Source organism: Seriola lalandi, unplaced genomic scaffold (assembly GCF_002814215.2).
Source record: "Seriola lalandi dorsalis isolate HSWRI2012SDOR001 ecotype SW California unplaced genomic scaffold, Sedor1 jcf7180002054573, whole genome shotgun sequence".
NCBI lineage: Eukaryota > Metazoa > Chordata > Actinopteri > Carangiformes > Carangidae > Seriola > Seriola lalandi.
In genome coordinates this window covers 1,624,267-1,641,664 of record NW_019525126.1, presented here as the reverse complement: position 1 = coordinate 1,641,664, position 17,398 = coordinate 1,624,267, and the positions used below count along the sequence as shown (strand labels likewise).

At 39.4% G+C, this 17,398-nt stretch overlaps 1 protein-coding gene across 1 annotated transcript in view; it reads right to left on the bottom strand.

The window, feature by feature from the left end:
- fsip1 (fibrous sheath interacting protein 1) overlaps positions 1-17,398 on the bottom strand; it is a 29,692-nt gene that overhangs the window by 6,058 nt on the left and 6,236 nt on the right. The window contains exon 9 of the mRNA XM_087176917.1: positions 5,445-5,597. Coding sequence (XP_087033043.1) covers positions 5,445-5,597 — 153 coding nt within the window. The remainder of the gene's footprint in view (positions 1-5,444; positions 5,598-17,398) is intronic.

Genomic DNA, 17,398 nt, shown 5'->3' with positions numbered 1-17,398 from the left:
AAACACAGTATTACTATGAGACTCAGTCCACAAGGAAAAGGATGAACTGAGCAGGAGAAAATAAGACTTTTTATCAGAACAAGCAAACTGCTGTTTTTAAGCTATCATGCATGGCTTTGGTAAAAGTATCTATACACAAGATGTTAATACATACATTTTCATAAAGAGAAAAGAAAAAAGTCAGCCCCCAGTCATAGGAAGTGTGCAGCTGTGTGAGCTGCTACAGTTGGAGGCTGACGTTGGAGTTATTCCCAGCCATACACCCTCTAGCATAAACATGTGAAATACAAGCTGGAGGCAGAGAAGCTATATATGCAGGTAACATCCTCCTAATGGGGAAAGGCAGAGACCTTTGACAGCTTTATGGAAAGACAGTACTCCATCACCTAGTCTATGTTATATTGAATAGCAACTTTTTAAACACTACTAAATAATAACAATGGGAGACTGACATTGGGATAACATGCTTTAAAGGATATCTTCGCTTTGCAAACACTGTTTTCTGTCAAGTTCACTCAAGTTCACAACAATGTATCATTGAGGAAATGACTTTGACATGGCCACTCATCAACCCAACACATTATTAGATAATCATTTATTTCTCCACAAATGTTCACTTCCCTGAATTATAAGAACAGCTTTTGCCTTGGGCAAACCGGCTCACTTTCATTCTGCAAGAGCTACTTTAAAGAGCTGCATCCTTCATTTATGTTTCATTACTAAAGTCAGTGAGTCTTGGAAAAGACAAAGTAAAAGTCAAATCAATAACACCCTGTGTATGTATATGTCTGGTGGTGACTGTCAGACTGCTGGCATTAATGCTCCAGACATCTCATACTGCTCCCTGTTGTCTAGCTCTCCCACCTACTATCCAGACCCAGCAGGCTTACTGCATCTGTCTCAGTCTGGCCTGTAACCACACACAGCCCATGTGCAGAGAAAGTAAGTGCAAGGGAAAACCTGTGTCACTGTTCTGTTTAGCAACTCTTTACGGTGTATTCACTACTAGTCTTTGCACTATCATTTTCTCACTGCCTTTACTCCTTGTCCTTGTGCATTTGAATAGCACCAAAATGACGATGAGTTCAATGTGTTATTTGCCCTATGGACATAGGAGTCCAGTTCCTCTCCCAACAAACAACGGCTGGGTGGGCGAAACCCTGACCTTTGGTGAAGGATGAAGGTTCTCTGTCACTGTCCAGTATCAGTTTCCAAGCAGGAGTTGAATCTGACAAAGCCGGAGCTGTTCAGCCCTGCAGCTATCTGCCCCCCAGTGGACCACCACCTATGTACAGCTCGGTGTTGGCTCCTGTACACAGAGGTTGCAGGGCTGTTTTAACACAAGCGTGGGCTGCTCAGCTTTCAAGGTCGCTGACTTCAGTCACATACCTCAGCTTTATCGGCCACAGACCCAGGGGCAAGTTCTCCACTAATAGGGAGGAATTCTATTCATTACACCTTATGTGCTCCCATTAAGATGCTGAGACTAACTCATTAGACAAGCCAGCAATACTTCCTGCTATAGTATACCTGTGGCATCATTGTCAAATGTTAGATAATGAAGATAACATAGATATTAAACCTCATTAAAGTCAGTCTGTTGTAGTGATTGCTGGCTGAATCCCAGTATTCGCATTTTACCCTATTATTTTACACATTTTACCCTGCATATGTTTTGTGGCTCCTCTTTTCTGACAAAGCAAAAGAGTTGTGAAACTGCTGAGTTGCCAATTCATTCAAGGGCTCAATAACACCTGTAAAGATTAAGGCCAACTTTGATCTGCCATGGGTGGGGACCCTCTTTGCATCAAAAAGATTATAGGTATGTTTGTGTTCACCTAATACCCTGCACTTCTATCAACATCCTTCCTTTGACTCTGTTTACAAGTTTCATTTTTATATGTATGTATGTATGTATGAATGTTTCTTATGATGCTATAACTACTTTTTGTAGTTTTAGTATAACTATAACTCAGCTAATCACACACACTCGAGTTTTCACATGAGATATTTGGAACTATTTTATAATCCAGCCCCAATGCTAAAAAATTAAATGATTGAATATAAAAAAGTGTGGATATAAAGTGATGTGATCTCCTGAAATCCAGAACATCCAATAAAAATTCTATGTGCCAACTGTGAACTTGTATAATATACAAACATAAAAGCATAGCCCTTTGATTAGTACTTAGGTTAAATTGCACTAGGGAATCCTAATGTAAGAGATATATGCTGATGTAGTAGAGAAAGTATGATTGATGATGTTGGCCTGATTAGAGATCCATCCTGTTTTACCATAAATGTTGGGTATGTCCTTCCTTTTGCAGTTGATCTAGGAATGCAGCCAATTGAAGTTGCAGGAAAACTAGCACCAGATTAGCTGCAGAGTATCACAGATTTAGCAATGACACAATGAACAATAAACAGTCAAACTAACAATAGCTTTCTTTGGAAAGGCGAGGCTACTCCTTTACTGCACATGCAAATATCTATAATGGCAAAAAAAGTAAAATCAAAGTTGAAAGAGTAGATTCTTTGGCGAAGAGGTGAATTTCACTGGAATGGGGCTTGTTTGGATTGAGAGAAAGAAGCAGGGATGACACACAAAATGACTGGTGTCAGATCTGAATCCAGCTTAACATGGCTTTTGTTTGAATAAATCAGTTCAAAAGGTAAATCAGGTAATTCTCTAAACAAACACTTGAATTCTTAACATCACACACAGGAATCAATCAAACTGAAGTAGTGCAGGGAATCTGTAGTCACTCCTACAATGTATGAGGCATTTTCCACCTTTACAATAGGTGCTACACTCCAGCAGCAGCTGGCCAGACTAAACACGAAGCAGCATGCTTTCCATTTGGAGGGAAAACATTTAATACCTAATCCATCGTAGGAGTCTGGAGATGTGCTGTACTTCAATAAAACATTTTTATTTCAAACATATCCCTAAAACAAATTCACAGTCAACCTCTTACGCAGCCTCTTTCTCTGGAATTCAGGATTCATTTTTTAAGTCTTGTCATCACTAACTATAAGTAGACAGATTAACACAAGGAAACAAACTGCATCATCGGGGCCACAGTGTCACAACTCTCATACATGTTTTAGGAATTATTTTGAAAAGGGCAGATTTTCTAAATAATTCTCCTATAAGGCAGAACTCCCTGCCTGAGGAACTTATGTTAGCAAACAAAGCCCCCTCTTTTAAATCTTAAATCACTCCTCAAAATGTACTTCTACAGGATGGCTTTTCTTCAGTTAATCTATTTTTGCCTGTTTTTATTATACACTCTGTTTCATGAGGTCCTATGTTTTATGTTTTTATTCACATCTCTGTTGTTTTTATCTGGCCCCATGATCTTACTTGTGTTTTTCTTCTTTTTTTTTTATAATGACTGTGTATTGTATCTTGTTCTAAAGCACTTTGTAACAATGTTTTGAAAAGTTGCACAAATGGATGAGTATCATTTCAAATTGGGCAATACCATTCTTATATATCAGGAATTTAATGGCCTTTCTAGCTCATAAAACTTCTTTTTTTTCTTTCTTTTTCCTCATTCGAGTATTTTATCATTATCTTTTGTTTATTTTTTGTCTGTGGTGGTCATTGTATCTATTACATTATTATTAAATAAAGTTGTTATTAATGCTAAAAGAGGAAACTTTGGCACTAAAAATAAAGAAGAAGAAGAATTGAAAATGCTACCAATACTAGTACTTAAAGGAACTGTGTGACATTTTGGACAATTTGCTTATTTGTTTTCTTGCTTATAGTTAGATGAGAAGATTGATACTACAAGCTATAAGCTAACTATCTCTTGATTCTCACAACATATTCACTGCACAGATATGAGAATGTTAATGATCTTCTCATCTAACTCTTGAAAGAATAACAATACACCTTCAAAAAATGATGGACTAATATTTTCATAAAACCAGGATTGGTAGCATTTTCTGTTCACAAACGGATCCCTTCTTATTTATCATGCTCCTAATCTACCAGAGAACTCCACACAAACCCTGTGCGGTTGGTAAAAACACTTCAGGTGCAAAAATACTGTGAGAAGACACTTGAGTTATGGATGTTATACAAATCAACTTTACGAGTATACCGGAGCTGTGTGAAACTGTTCAACAGTGCCCTCCCACACAAATTCTGTACAAATAAATCTCCTCTAACTACAAAACAAGCCCAGTAGCACTCAGTCTGTATAGCTGTTTACATTGCAGTCACTGGCTGGGTTCAATTATTCAGTGACAGTATATAAAATGCAGTGACACACAGCTAAAGAGCGTCTAGCTACACCAGCAGTTAAGAGACTGGTGGTTTTGATGTTATGCGATCATAATGAAAGAACAGTTTCCTCAAACGAACCTTGGCTTAGTAAGCAAAAAATTCCATTTGTTTCTCCTTAATTAGGCCAGGAATAGGTTAGGGTTGCATGGCATGGTGCCTTGCTTGATGTAAGGGAGTGGCCGCCACGTAGTGCTTTTATTGCCTTACTGTTTGTGAGTCGAAAGGGCATCTTTTATCTTTAAATTAGGCATGTATACATCACATTGTGGTTCATCAGTGTTAGAAATGATGTGCTGGATAATACATTCGAATTTGTCTTCCATCAACAGCAGCACTGTGATGAAACAAACATGTAGTTTATTGCGCAAGACCGAGAGAAGCCACCCATTTGAACAATGGCAAAGTCAAACCAATACATTTATCTGTAATGTTTTTCTTTCTGTGCACACAAAATTTAGAGTCATAAATGTCAGAGGAAGCAGAAATCAGGCCTATTCACCTTTGTTCTTGCAACATTCTTGTGTTGTGTCTTTAGCTACAGGGTTTTGGGAGAGAGAGCGACAGTTCTGCGGCTGTAATTCTACAGTGGCTCCTAAAAGCAGACAGAGCTCAATGGTTTCCAGGGAACTCCATGGAGTGTGGACATTAAAAGTAATGAAACACCATAGAGGACAAAAAAGCTATCAGTGGAGTCAACAACCATCAGTGGAGTAAACGACCATCCTTGTCCTCAGATCAAGGTTGTATACAAATAAATAAAAGCAAGAAATATAACTCAAAAAAACACTCAAAAAAAGTCAAAACAACAACCTACATTTTTCATGCAGCTGTGAACTAATACTAAACTGTGAAGTGAGTGTGTTAGTGATACAAAGAGAGAGAAGGAAAATGGGGAAAAAAGAGGAAAAAATATGGGCCTGCAGAGACACAAATATTGCATGTGATTTCATTGTCCCCCTGTGTGAATGACTGTGAATGAGCTGTGTGCTTGTAATAATTTGTCATACACGTGTCTACAGATACAAGCTCTGAGGACTGTAATAACGCAACATAAAGTACTCGTGTGAATTTGAGCATATGTTTTGTTGTGTGTGTGTGCGTGTGTGTGCGTGTGTGTGTATGAACATAGCTGCTTTGAACTCACAGTCATCTCCTGGCTGTGGCCCAGGATCTCCAGCTGCTGTTGGATCTGTTGGAGCCGCCTCTCCTGCCCTCTCCTCTCCTTTATATCCTGCAGGACCTTCTCTTCTGGTTGCGGGTCCCCAGCGCACTTCCATCCAACCTCTGAGCCACGGCCCTGATACGCAACAGACACGAGTGGTTCTCACAGGGAGCAAACAACACATTTCACACGTCGACATGCTTGGGTGCTCTCGTAGAGCTGCGCTCACAGCTCATGGCTGTCTGTGGGAAACATTTAAATAAGAATCAAAACCATACACAGTTCATCACAGTTAATTTGTGCGAAAGTTGTACATTCCAAAAACACTCTGGAGTTGTAGTGTGTTTACCTCTATCAAAATGTCATCATTGTGGTATGTCCTAAAGATGCATGCAGCCACAGTTCTTTCCTGTGTTTTACAGATTGTAGAGTATAATCAGGTAATCATTATAAAGCCTGAGAAAGTCTCATACTTCAGCTACAGTCTACATAGGGTCCAACATAAATCACATTTATGGCATCCACGTGCACTGGGTTGACACAATGCACCACAAGCTGCATCCAAAGAAAACTTTGAAAATGGGTCAGGAGGAAATAGGAGAGTCATGCCTAGAGAGCCAACAATGGACAGCTGATAAGTGAGGAGCTTGTCTTTCTGACCACAGGCCGGATCTTTTTCACTAGGCCTGGGTCACAGAGAAAGAACAATTCAAAGTGAAGTCATCAGAACCAAATGACTCATGTTAAGATGTTGGGTTTATATCATATATTCAAACAGGCAATAGGGCCGTCACATACTGTATTTTGCTGATACTGAGTCTCTACGCCACGATGAGGAAATAGCTTCTGTAGATGCAGCATGATGAGCAGTAGGTGCTGAAAAGGGAGCATAACTGTGGTAAATCCCAAAGATTAGATCTGGTAAAACTGGTGAAATCCCTTCCCAAACCACCCACCATTTATATCTTTAGGATGGATGGAAAATTCATGACAAAACGAACAATACTGTAGACACAGACCAGTGAATGACCTGTGGTGGGGTCATATTTTGACCTCTAAAAATGCACTGCTACTCTATAAAAGCAGCAGCTAGGTCAAAAAAATTGTTGGGTCTGAGAGGATGTTGCCAACCGCAGGACGGTTTTGGAGTGTCAGTCCAGCGCCATGTGGTTGAAATCTCCATCTCTCTTGGTTAGTCTGGATGCCAGGCAGGCGTATGTATGATCTAATAATGTTGAAATTGATGGATACTTCATAAAATGTCGACATCTCAGCAGGGACTTGCATACAGCGAAATGGTAGGTTACAGGAGACAGCGGGAACTGGCAGAAATTATGAACCTAAACACTGAATTGCTAAATCTGTTATGACACATTTATGATTAAGGATGTAATCTTAGTTAAACCCAGGGTAGGAGGGAAGTTCAGCCAGTATGTTGAGAAGAAGAATGAACGCTACTGGCCTTGTCTTGTTAATAACCAAAACAGACATGTCTACTTGGGTACTGTGACACATTACATGTACACAAATTTTAGGCAACTGGATGCTACCAGTGTGATTTTAATATTTAAATCTTGGCAAAAACAATAATTTGCTATGAAGTGTGTGTGGCCTCACCTAGCAGTGCCCTCTGTCTCCCTATAGGGAAATAATGACAGCTTCTATCTGAAGCCTCTTTTAAGTGGTCGTTACTAGAGCCCTTCTGTTAAGACTCCCTCATCCAGACTACAAAAGCCAGGACCACGACAGGATCAGACTCCTGTCATGCACCAGAGTGAGAAACACAGCATTCCAACCAGGAAAAATAAAAATTAAAGTCTAGCTTTACCACCATCCTCACACCACTAAATGCATGTTTCCAAAAAAGCCCAAATCTTTGGGAGAAACAGTTTATTTAATTTGGAAACGACAGCTGCCCTACTTTGGAAGAACTATAGACTCCAAACTTTAAAATTGTCTGCAAGGTTTAGTCATGATAAAGCTATCACTGACCAAAGTTTGAATGAATTCGGCATGTATGTCACATATTTACTTCCATTTTGTAAGATGGATTACACAGAAAGTACTGAACCAACACCACACTAGGTTGAGGGATAGGGCATGAGCCAAGGAAGACCCCATTAAATTTTTATATGTCGATCCAGTTCCTTGACATTGAATTTGGTGCAGATCCAGACAATAATCTGGATCTCACGGACATGTATAGGATAGTTTGGTTTTGGCGGAGGTACATGCTCTACTGAGTGCCATTCTAGATTCTTACTAAACTAATGCTCTCTGGCCAAATTAAATTCTGATGAGTGTAAGGGGAAAGACACAGTCCCTTTTTTATAAACCTTACTAATCTGACCCCAATTACAACATTAAATGAGACAATATCGCCCTCGTTATCTCTGCATTGGTCCTGAATCGTCTTCTTTCACAGTAGCAACAGCTTAGTTACAATAACAGAAAATCAAGCTAATCTGAGAGGTTTCAATAGCTTGTTGCAAACGCTATGACGATTAGCAGGTGACATGTCAGTCTCATACAAAATCCCATAGTTCATTTCTGTGTCTCTCACTGAAACTAGCAACAAAATGTAATGCTAGCACAGACAGTTTACGCATTAGTGCTGATATTTGCTAATCAGCACTAAACAGAAAGGGCTGAGGTTGATGGGAATACTGTTAGCTTTGCAGGTATTTGGTCATAAACCAAATTATATTTGGACTTGATGATGGAGAGAAAGGGATCACGAAAGTCAGTACGCGTCACTGTCTAGTGCCAGTCTACGCTGTAGATGTGAAGATATTTTAGTCTCTGTCTGTGTTGAGACATTTCAATCTGAAACAAAGTGGTGGACTAACTAACCACAAGAACACTTCCCATCTCTACGGAGCCAGAGCGCTTGCATAGTTAAAAAAGAAACAAACTGTAAAATGGCCGTGTCACGAGAGGTTCATCAGATCTAATGCTTGAAATGAAATACCAAGTTAAAACAAATTTTATTTTGTTGTAAACTTTAAAATGTGTGAATATAGTTGCTTTGACAAGTGACAATTGAAAACTGTATGAGATCAGAAGTGTTAAATAGGGTTGACATAGGGGTTATTTTCAGTTTCATAAAAGGCCAATAACCGCAGTACTTTGTTCACAGTAACTGTAAATGTATAATTGATTAAGCAATAATAATAAATCAGTGCAACAACTTTAGATCCATTTCCAAGGCACTGGCAAGGCAAAACCATATATTAGTCTTTGCTCTTGTGCCAGTCAAATTGTAGTAATGATTCACTTCTTGGAGAGGACTGAGAGAATAATGTTTCTTGAACTCAACAGACTTCAGTGATTGTTCCAATACATTATGGCATGTGTGCTTCTTCTCCTGGAATGTGTGATAGCTTTCACTCAATAGGAGGTCAGACTGAGTGACTTCCAAACAGAGGACTGGGGTTCTGCTTATCTGAACATCAGCCAAATGCTGGTAATTGGCTCTCCTCAGAGTAGCCACTTGACATACTGTTGAAGAGCTCCAATAATCACATCACCTATCTGGGTCACACTACTGCCTGAGAGGCCGTGAAGATCTGGACTTTGTTTTTTGTTAAGTAGGACAAACATGTTAAATATGATTCACTCTTAAAAGAAAAGTAGCTCAGCATGCTGAGGAAATATCAAATCACTGCCCCTTGATTTGATGTCAAAGCAGTGTCATGAGTAGATCTGAAGTACAGCATTGTACTTATTACTCTGACTGCCAAGTGCACCTTGAACTCATAATAAATGTTATTAAAACAGAGAAAAGGTCTTTCATGCATGATATGACGACTCAAGAGAAGCTGTCCTTGTTTTACCTCGTGGATCAGATTTTGCTTTCCCTCAGTATGAAGAAAGAAAAACAGAATGACTTGCCAATTGCCATGAGCAAAACAATTGTTAGTATATTATTTGTATGACCTCCAGATATCTTACATCAAGCATGCCTTTCACTTTTATTAAGTAGTTATTGATATCCTGTGATCAATTTTATGATTTCAAATAGAAGCAATACATTCCATTCAGAGGTTGTCATGGCATTTCATTGTGAAACAGCTGCAGCAGTTGATGGATGATCTGCTGTTGTCCAAAGTGACGAAATAGGAATAATAGTGGGGATTATTTCATGCCAAGCATTTCACTTCAAATTAATTCAAAACAAATCTTGGATGCCTCACACTCAGCAATATTGAGTGTGCTATAGCTTGATGTTCCCATTAAAGGAACATATAATCATATCACACCAATCATATTAGACAATGGAGAGAGCCATAGCCTGGAGCTTCTTCTCTGCTCCACTGTGGGTTGCATTTGTGGTGCGCTTCACAAAATATAACAGCTGGATCCTCTCATGCAGACACATTCTCAGATGTATTTCATAAACAGCAAGAAAACAAGACAAATTATGAGGTAACCATTGCATGTAAGTATCTCTTGCATCCTGCAGCAAAATGTGTTTTATAAACATGGGTGTACCAGGCCACCGGTTGCTTCCAGTTCCCTCTTACATTAGGTGTTTAGGAGGAATGTTCAAAGGCAGACCAAGAACCACTGAAACAGCTTGATGGCCTTGTTCACACGCTCAAGACAAGCAAAACAAGGCCAGTGTGTTCAGAGGCAGCTAATCCAAACAAGTGTCAAAAGGAAATTCATAAAAGCTACTGCACACTCCAAACAAATTAATTCATACAACATGCGGCCTTTTCAACAAAGTTCTTGACACCTTTTTCAAACTATCTAAAATCAAAAGTAGGTGGAGAAGCCCCATGCCGTAGGAAGGAAAACAAATACTTCTGGGTCGTTTCTGCAAACATGATGCAAAGGATTCCACAAAACAAACAAAGGGAAATATAATGACTTAATGGGTTCTTGAAAAACACTTATGTGATGTGGATGCTAGCCAACATTTCAAACAGCAGTTTGTTTTAGTATGCAGTAGCCACAAAAGTGCTTATGGGCCTAGACTCTGGGGGCCTTTGTGAAATGAACAATGTCTGTTGGTCACATTAAGTCACTCAGTCATTAAAAAACAGGCTACGCAAATAATGAAAACTTCATGGTTTTGATATTCACTGAGTTACCAGTTTGCTTAGCAATATAATGCAGTCCAATAAAAAAGCCCTGCAATATTTCCTTTCATTTTGATTCAAATCTACAGTGTACTGTATTTTGTAGCTAGTGATAGTGTAGTAGTATTGGACTGTATTACATTTGAAAGGCCACTTTTCAGTACCATGCAGTATGTTGAATATAGCTTCAGCCTAAAAAATATTATAATTATTATATACATTTGGCCTTGTGTCAACAAAAACTGAATATTGTTGGCTTCATAAACATAGCACTATTGTATTGGTTTGCATGAGATATTAAATACTCATCTGATAATTGTTAACTCAGTGAACTACTTACTGACAGACTACTTACTGTATGTAGAAACTGATTCCTACTGACTGGAAAATATACTCCCCTGTATTTAAGGACAATGCATTTTGTTAATGGCCCTTGGCTACACATTGCAAAGGGACAGAGCTATTATTATCAAAGACAGCCAGCCACGCTGACTCACCCAGAGATGGCTGGTGTTGTTCAGAACACCAGCTATCGCTTTCTCTTTCGGCATCTCTCTATTTTCTCCCCCTTAACTCCCTCTCTGAAAATCTGAAGTATAGTAGGAGCTCTGGCTATGCCACGTGGACCCAGGCTACCTGCCAAGGCCTGTCCACATGCCTTGCCACGAGCACTCCCTGTGAGAGCTCAGGAGTAAGCGGTTCGGAAGCTATGGCTGAGTTTCTTGACGTCCTTCTCTCTCTCTCTCTCTCTTATTTCTTTCTCTCTGAGACTGACATTTTGCCCAGTTATGACCTGTAGTCATCTGCCAAGTTCTGAGGCAAAGGTTCTGCAGAACAGCTGTCTGCCATACATACATGATATACCTACCTGCATGCTGACACTTGGATAAGCAAGGTAATGCAAACAAATGTTTTTAATTCTGCACTACTTGCTTTGCACAAAGTCGAAAGTCTTAATGCCATACCCCCCCCCTTCTCTCTGTGAACTTAGAGCACAGAACTGTGTGTACTGCTCCGTAAGAGACGATGTGAGGGTTTGTATATCACCATCTTAAAAACGTCCCAGATATAATATTTCTTTGCATCCAAGTTGTCTTTTTCCTTTCCCCATCCTTATGACTTTAGTGACTTTCAGTATTTTGGATCCCTGGTAGATGACTTGGTGATTGTTGAACATTCCTGAAGTATTAGAAGATTCACTTGTGGGTCATCTGGACTTTATACTTGTGTTTTTTTCAGAACTGAGGGTGGTCTGGAGCAATCACTGTTGCACAAATCAAAACCTCCTGGTGCATCCCACAATCAAAAAAGCATGTTGAACGTGACATTGGATTAAAAGATCTATACCACCTGTGTGTTCTCACTATCTTTGGCATAATCCAAAGAGCAAGCGAAGTTCAAAAAATGTTTGATCTGTTTGAAGTTTTCACTGTTTGGGTTCTGAAAAAAAAATGCATTTGTAATCCCTCCAAACCTTTGTAAATAATTCAGTGTACGATTTTATTGTTGTTAAAGAGAGACTCATAAGATCATCTCTGCCCTTTATCACTTTGCTTCATTCCCTTTGCTAATATAAGGTAATTTTAATGTTTGCCAAATAATGACACAAACAAAATAAATTTGAACAAAGAGCTTATGAAGCAGACCATGCTAAATGTTTATCAAAAGCATCTGGTGGGAAAAAGCATCCAGGCATCTTTTTGCACTTCTTGTCCCACAGTGAACTGTGTATTGTACAGTACAATATCTGACCTAGATTTCAGCTGCTAACAGTCTTGCACAAGTTTATGGTACTTTTTTCATAGACAAACATAGGACTGTGAGAATTCTCAATGTGATGGTTACAAGAGGAGTTAACCAGCTAACAGCCAGCCAAGCTATGTCTGAAACCACAACATATCTTCATACACGTTTTTTTGTGATAATTGAACGAATGAGATACACGTGGTAATTAGTTTAATGCTGTGTTCCAAATTTTTACCTCACATCATTGATGCAAATTTGACTGCTGGACCGTTTGTGCAGTCTATGTTGATGCAAACAGCCAATGTTTGCTAGGATAGCTAGCTAGCAGTAGTTTGCGCCACCTTTGGTGAATTCATGTCTCATGGCATGAGACTTTCCATTGACTTTGTACGCCACACCAGAAAATTCACAGCATATTCACTCTGAACACAAGGTTGGAGATTTTGTTACCTCTGGACAGAGCCAGTTGAGTTTTTCCCCCAGTTTCCAGCATTTGCGCTTAGCTAAGCTAACTGGTGGTAGCATATTTAGTAGCACTGATCTTCTCAGCTTGGCAAGAAAGTAATATATCCCAAAATGTCAAATTATTCCTTTAAAATATGGTGAGCTCTGCCCATGTATTGAAATATAAACAATAGTGGGTTGTGATAATGTTCTTAAATACTTGAATGGTATTTAACTTGGGCCATGGAGACGGGATATTAGCAAATATTTTAAGGTTGGTTTATTGCTAACAGATGACTTTGAGCCTAAATTATCCACTATGGGGTGTCATAATGAGTGGAATAGTCAAAAGTTAGATCTTAAGCAAGACAAGGAAAAACCTTTGAAATCACTTAACACAACTGCTGCTGTGGATAACACCAGTGGGAGAGGCGTTTATAAGAAGACAATAAACTGGGTCTCATGGGAATTATAGGGTGGGGAAGGGTGTGGAGGCTATTCTTTTTAGCCAAGTTAATCTTGTGAAAAAACACCAAGCATGCCACATGACAAACCTGACATCTAAATTCTCACCATGCAGCTTTCCAGCCATCAGAAAAATATGTAAACCACAGAGGTGTCAAAGATATTAGACTTTTTCAATGGGTAAATTTAGGTGTTTTTATGCTAATACACAATAAGAGCACATTCATTCACTGCTGGCTACTAGTGTGATGAGTTTCTGTTGTGAATTAGCATATTTTCAATATTTCATTAGGGATATGGACAAGATATTCCAGAGACGACAGTTTCTTCCTTAGCACAGAGGATAAATTGTCTTTTGTGTCGTCCTGCTGTCATCATTATTAAGGAGAAACATATTGTTCTACTACTTTTTTTACTTTCTAGTTGTGGTTTTATTTTGAGGTCAAAGCACATACTTGTGCAGTATATTGCCTGTATACTACCTGTATCACATGAGTGAACAATATGAATATGTCATGAATTCTAATACATTTGGTGATGTATAAATAAGGACTAACCTACATTTTCGATGAATATAACGTGACCAAAGTTTTTCCACACATGTTTAATTATATGACCGGACTAAATAAGATAAATTTGCAAACTGTCTGCTGACCGCATTGTGTTGGTCAAAAGGGCGTTTTCTGCCCAAAGCTCTGCTCTCTCACTTAAAATTTGCTGTAGTTAAAATCATGGGTGCTCATCAGCAACCACACAGTGTGACTAAGTGACCTCATCGTCTTACATCAAAATATAGCCAGCCAATACACAACAAAAACACAGCTGGAGTTACTATGCAAACACACAAGAAGCTGAAGCCCTGTTGATTAAGGGAGGCATCTAATGTGAACAAACACAACAGGACAGTGACTTACAACCATAATATAGTTCATTAATTTTCATTGTCACCACACTTTCAAAAAAGCCACATGTGAGAGAATGGTATATGTCTCTGATCTGTGAAACACACACATACAAATACTTACACACCCATGTCACCAAACACCCGACACCAGCCAATGTTCATGACAGAATCCCCTCTTCTGGCTTAAGGCTGTGGGTGGTGCAGGCATTACCACACAGTGGTACAGTAGGAGGGGTGTACTATACATTAATGTTATGTGCCAACAGATGTTTTTAATGACGGGAAGGCTATTTCAGCTGAAGCCTGAGAATGGGGGAGAAGAATAAAGAATTCACAAGAAGCGATGCTGTCATAAGCACAATACTCAAATTGTCCAAGTAAAACAGTGTTTAAAGTTGTGTTTTGATTCCATTCAATCCAGATCATTAAAGTCGGGTTTGTGGCTACCTGACCTTTTTCCTATCATCAAAAATCATCAAGGAAGAGCCAGAGGCAAGGAAAGGAACTTTTTCCCATCAAGACTTTCACTGTGACTCACCATTTGGCCATGTGATGAGTGATACTGTGCTTCCATAAACACTGATGCTGTGGTAAATGGCACGATGACATGGATTTTTCTATGCCTTATCAGTCAGTACACTAAGGTACAATATGCACCTGCCACTGCAATGCCTTATATAGACGGAAAGAGAAAGACCTTTGATATGTGCTTTATCACTAAACATGCAAGTCTAAAGTCCCGAATCCACAGATGAAGACCTCTATTAAAGACATTTTGCCCTGTAGAAAAAAAGTACAAAGTACGCTTTCTTATATTTCTGTACAAAATATATTGCTCCAAATAGATGATAACCAGTAATATATGGGCTATTGGTCTTTCAATTTAGTATACAGCAGCCTTCATATGTAAGGAAGCCGTTCTGCACGTGTTAATCTCTCCAAATGAAAGGGGAAGCCTTGTTCTTTTTCTGGAGCTGGCACTCCTTCACCTCCACGGGCTCTGTAATTAGGTTCTGATGGGGGGCTGACTCTCCTCTGTGGCAGTATACCAGCTGGTGCCAGGCCTCACATACTGCATCCACCCTCACAGGCTCAATCGACGAACTCACTTAACCAGAGAGAGGCTACTACTAAGATGACTGCATAGGAATGTGCAGGCTGCTTCTTTTTTCTCCTCAGGATATCAATCACGACTTATTGGTGAAGGATGCCGCCAGGTTCTGAAGTCACTGATTCTGAAGCCCTGACTGATCCTTTATGAGCGAGCGCTCACTGGGGAGACGTGAATAATTCCCTCTTCCGTGTAAAACGTGACAGATGATCGATCCGACGTAGCCAGAAGGCAAGAGACAATGACAAACGTGCAAATCCAGGCCATGATTTAATATCGCAGGGGAAAACAGTTTCAGTGCTGTTGAAACAGAGATATGATGATCTCTTTTGTATACATTAGAGACTGCTCTGGAATGAGCAGGCAAACAAGCAGATTCCTGAGCTGCTGTCCAAATGGTTTCTGTTAGGAACTCTGACTGGTGCAAGCTGCTCCCGAGAAGAAAGGTAACCGCAAAACAAAAGCATATTTACTTTTATGACCACCTTTAGGATTTATGGTCCCCCATGTGGAATGAATGACTGGCTCTGAGAGAGATTTATTGTGTGTGCTGTATATCTTTAATATACACCACAACAGTAAGGAGGAATTAAGGTAGTTTAAGAAAAACAGCTACTTTTTAAGCCCTACAGGTGTGGTGTTCCCCAACCGTCTTACATACTGCATGAAAAAACTAGAATACAGTGAATATGAAATTGTTTGTCATTAGCAGTCTGAAGGTGAATCATCTGTAACCAGTTACTTACGACACAAAGTCTTGTGTCATTGTTTAATTCATATAGGCATGCCTGCATTAGACGTTTCAGCAGTAATGAAGAGCAGATGATGGATGGATGATGGGGAATTTTACTTTCTCAAACTCCTTTAACCCGACAACATGATTAAAGGGTGGGAAGGGAGGGAAAGTGGGTTACACAAACTAACACATCCAGCTGTCCAGTAATGTTACAGTTGTGTACTATTGGCCAAAAGTCGGCTCCACATCACGTGCCAAAGTGTTTTGCACAAGGGAGTATTGCCTTATTTTGAAAAAAGTCTCACTCGACAGTCACGATTATTGCAGTGTTGTACTCATTCACCCATAGCACCAGTTCAGTCATTACAACTAGTTTAAACTTTTATTTATGATGTCTGGGAATTTCAAGAGGCAATGAGTCACATCTTCATCTAAGCACTCCCCAGAGTTCAACTATTGATCATGTACACATCTGGTTGAGCTCAATCAACTCTCAGTGGAACTGATTGCAGCTAAATCTTGCAGTAAAAACTGGGCTTTTGAGATTCAGTCCATCTTCATCAGACAATGGGTTCAATCATTTTTTCTCAAATCTCCAGGCCGACTTTCTGTACTTCACACTGAAACAGCTCCTGTGGGGGTGTCGTGTGGCGTAGTGGTCTAAGCAGGCGCCCCATGTGTAGAGGCTACAGTCCTCGCTGCAGTTGGCTCCGGTTCGAGTCCCGCATCGGACGGCCCTTACTGCATGTCATTCCCCCTCTCTGCCTCCCCATTTCCTGTCTCTCTCCACTATCCTGTCCAATAAAAGCCCAAAAAAATATACTTTAAAAAAAAAAAAAAAAAAAACAGCTCCTGTGTGTTCTCAGTGTTTCGTGCTGTTAGTACTACAATTATTTGCTTTATCGATTAATCTGCCAATCATTGTTTCAGGGAAATCAATCAATGAAAAAGAACCCAAGATGTTTTGTCCAACAAGTGGTCCAAAATCCAAAACTATTCAGATTATTGTCATAGAAAACTAAGATCACCAGCAAATGTTCATATTTGAGAAGTTAGAAGCAAAACATTTGTGCCATTTTTATTTGAAAAATGACTTAAATAATTAATCAATTATGAAAGTAGGTACAGAGGAATTTTTTGTCAACTGAATTGAACTGAAATTATTTGTCTAATCACTGCAGCTTTACATGCAACACAGAATTTTGCGTATTACTTTGATCTATTCTAAAGCTACATCCCATTCTACTACTGGATCACTTATACTGGATTTTTAAGGCCGATAATAACATTGATATTTTTGTGAGTTTAATAAATCTGACAGGTGATAATCTAATAATTAATTTCCTCAGTGATACCAGTGTTGGCTGATACACTGTATCTGTCTGGCAGGTTTTTCAGACTGGGTCCACTGAAGACCGAGAGGGCACAACATAAATGACTTCA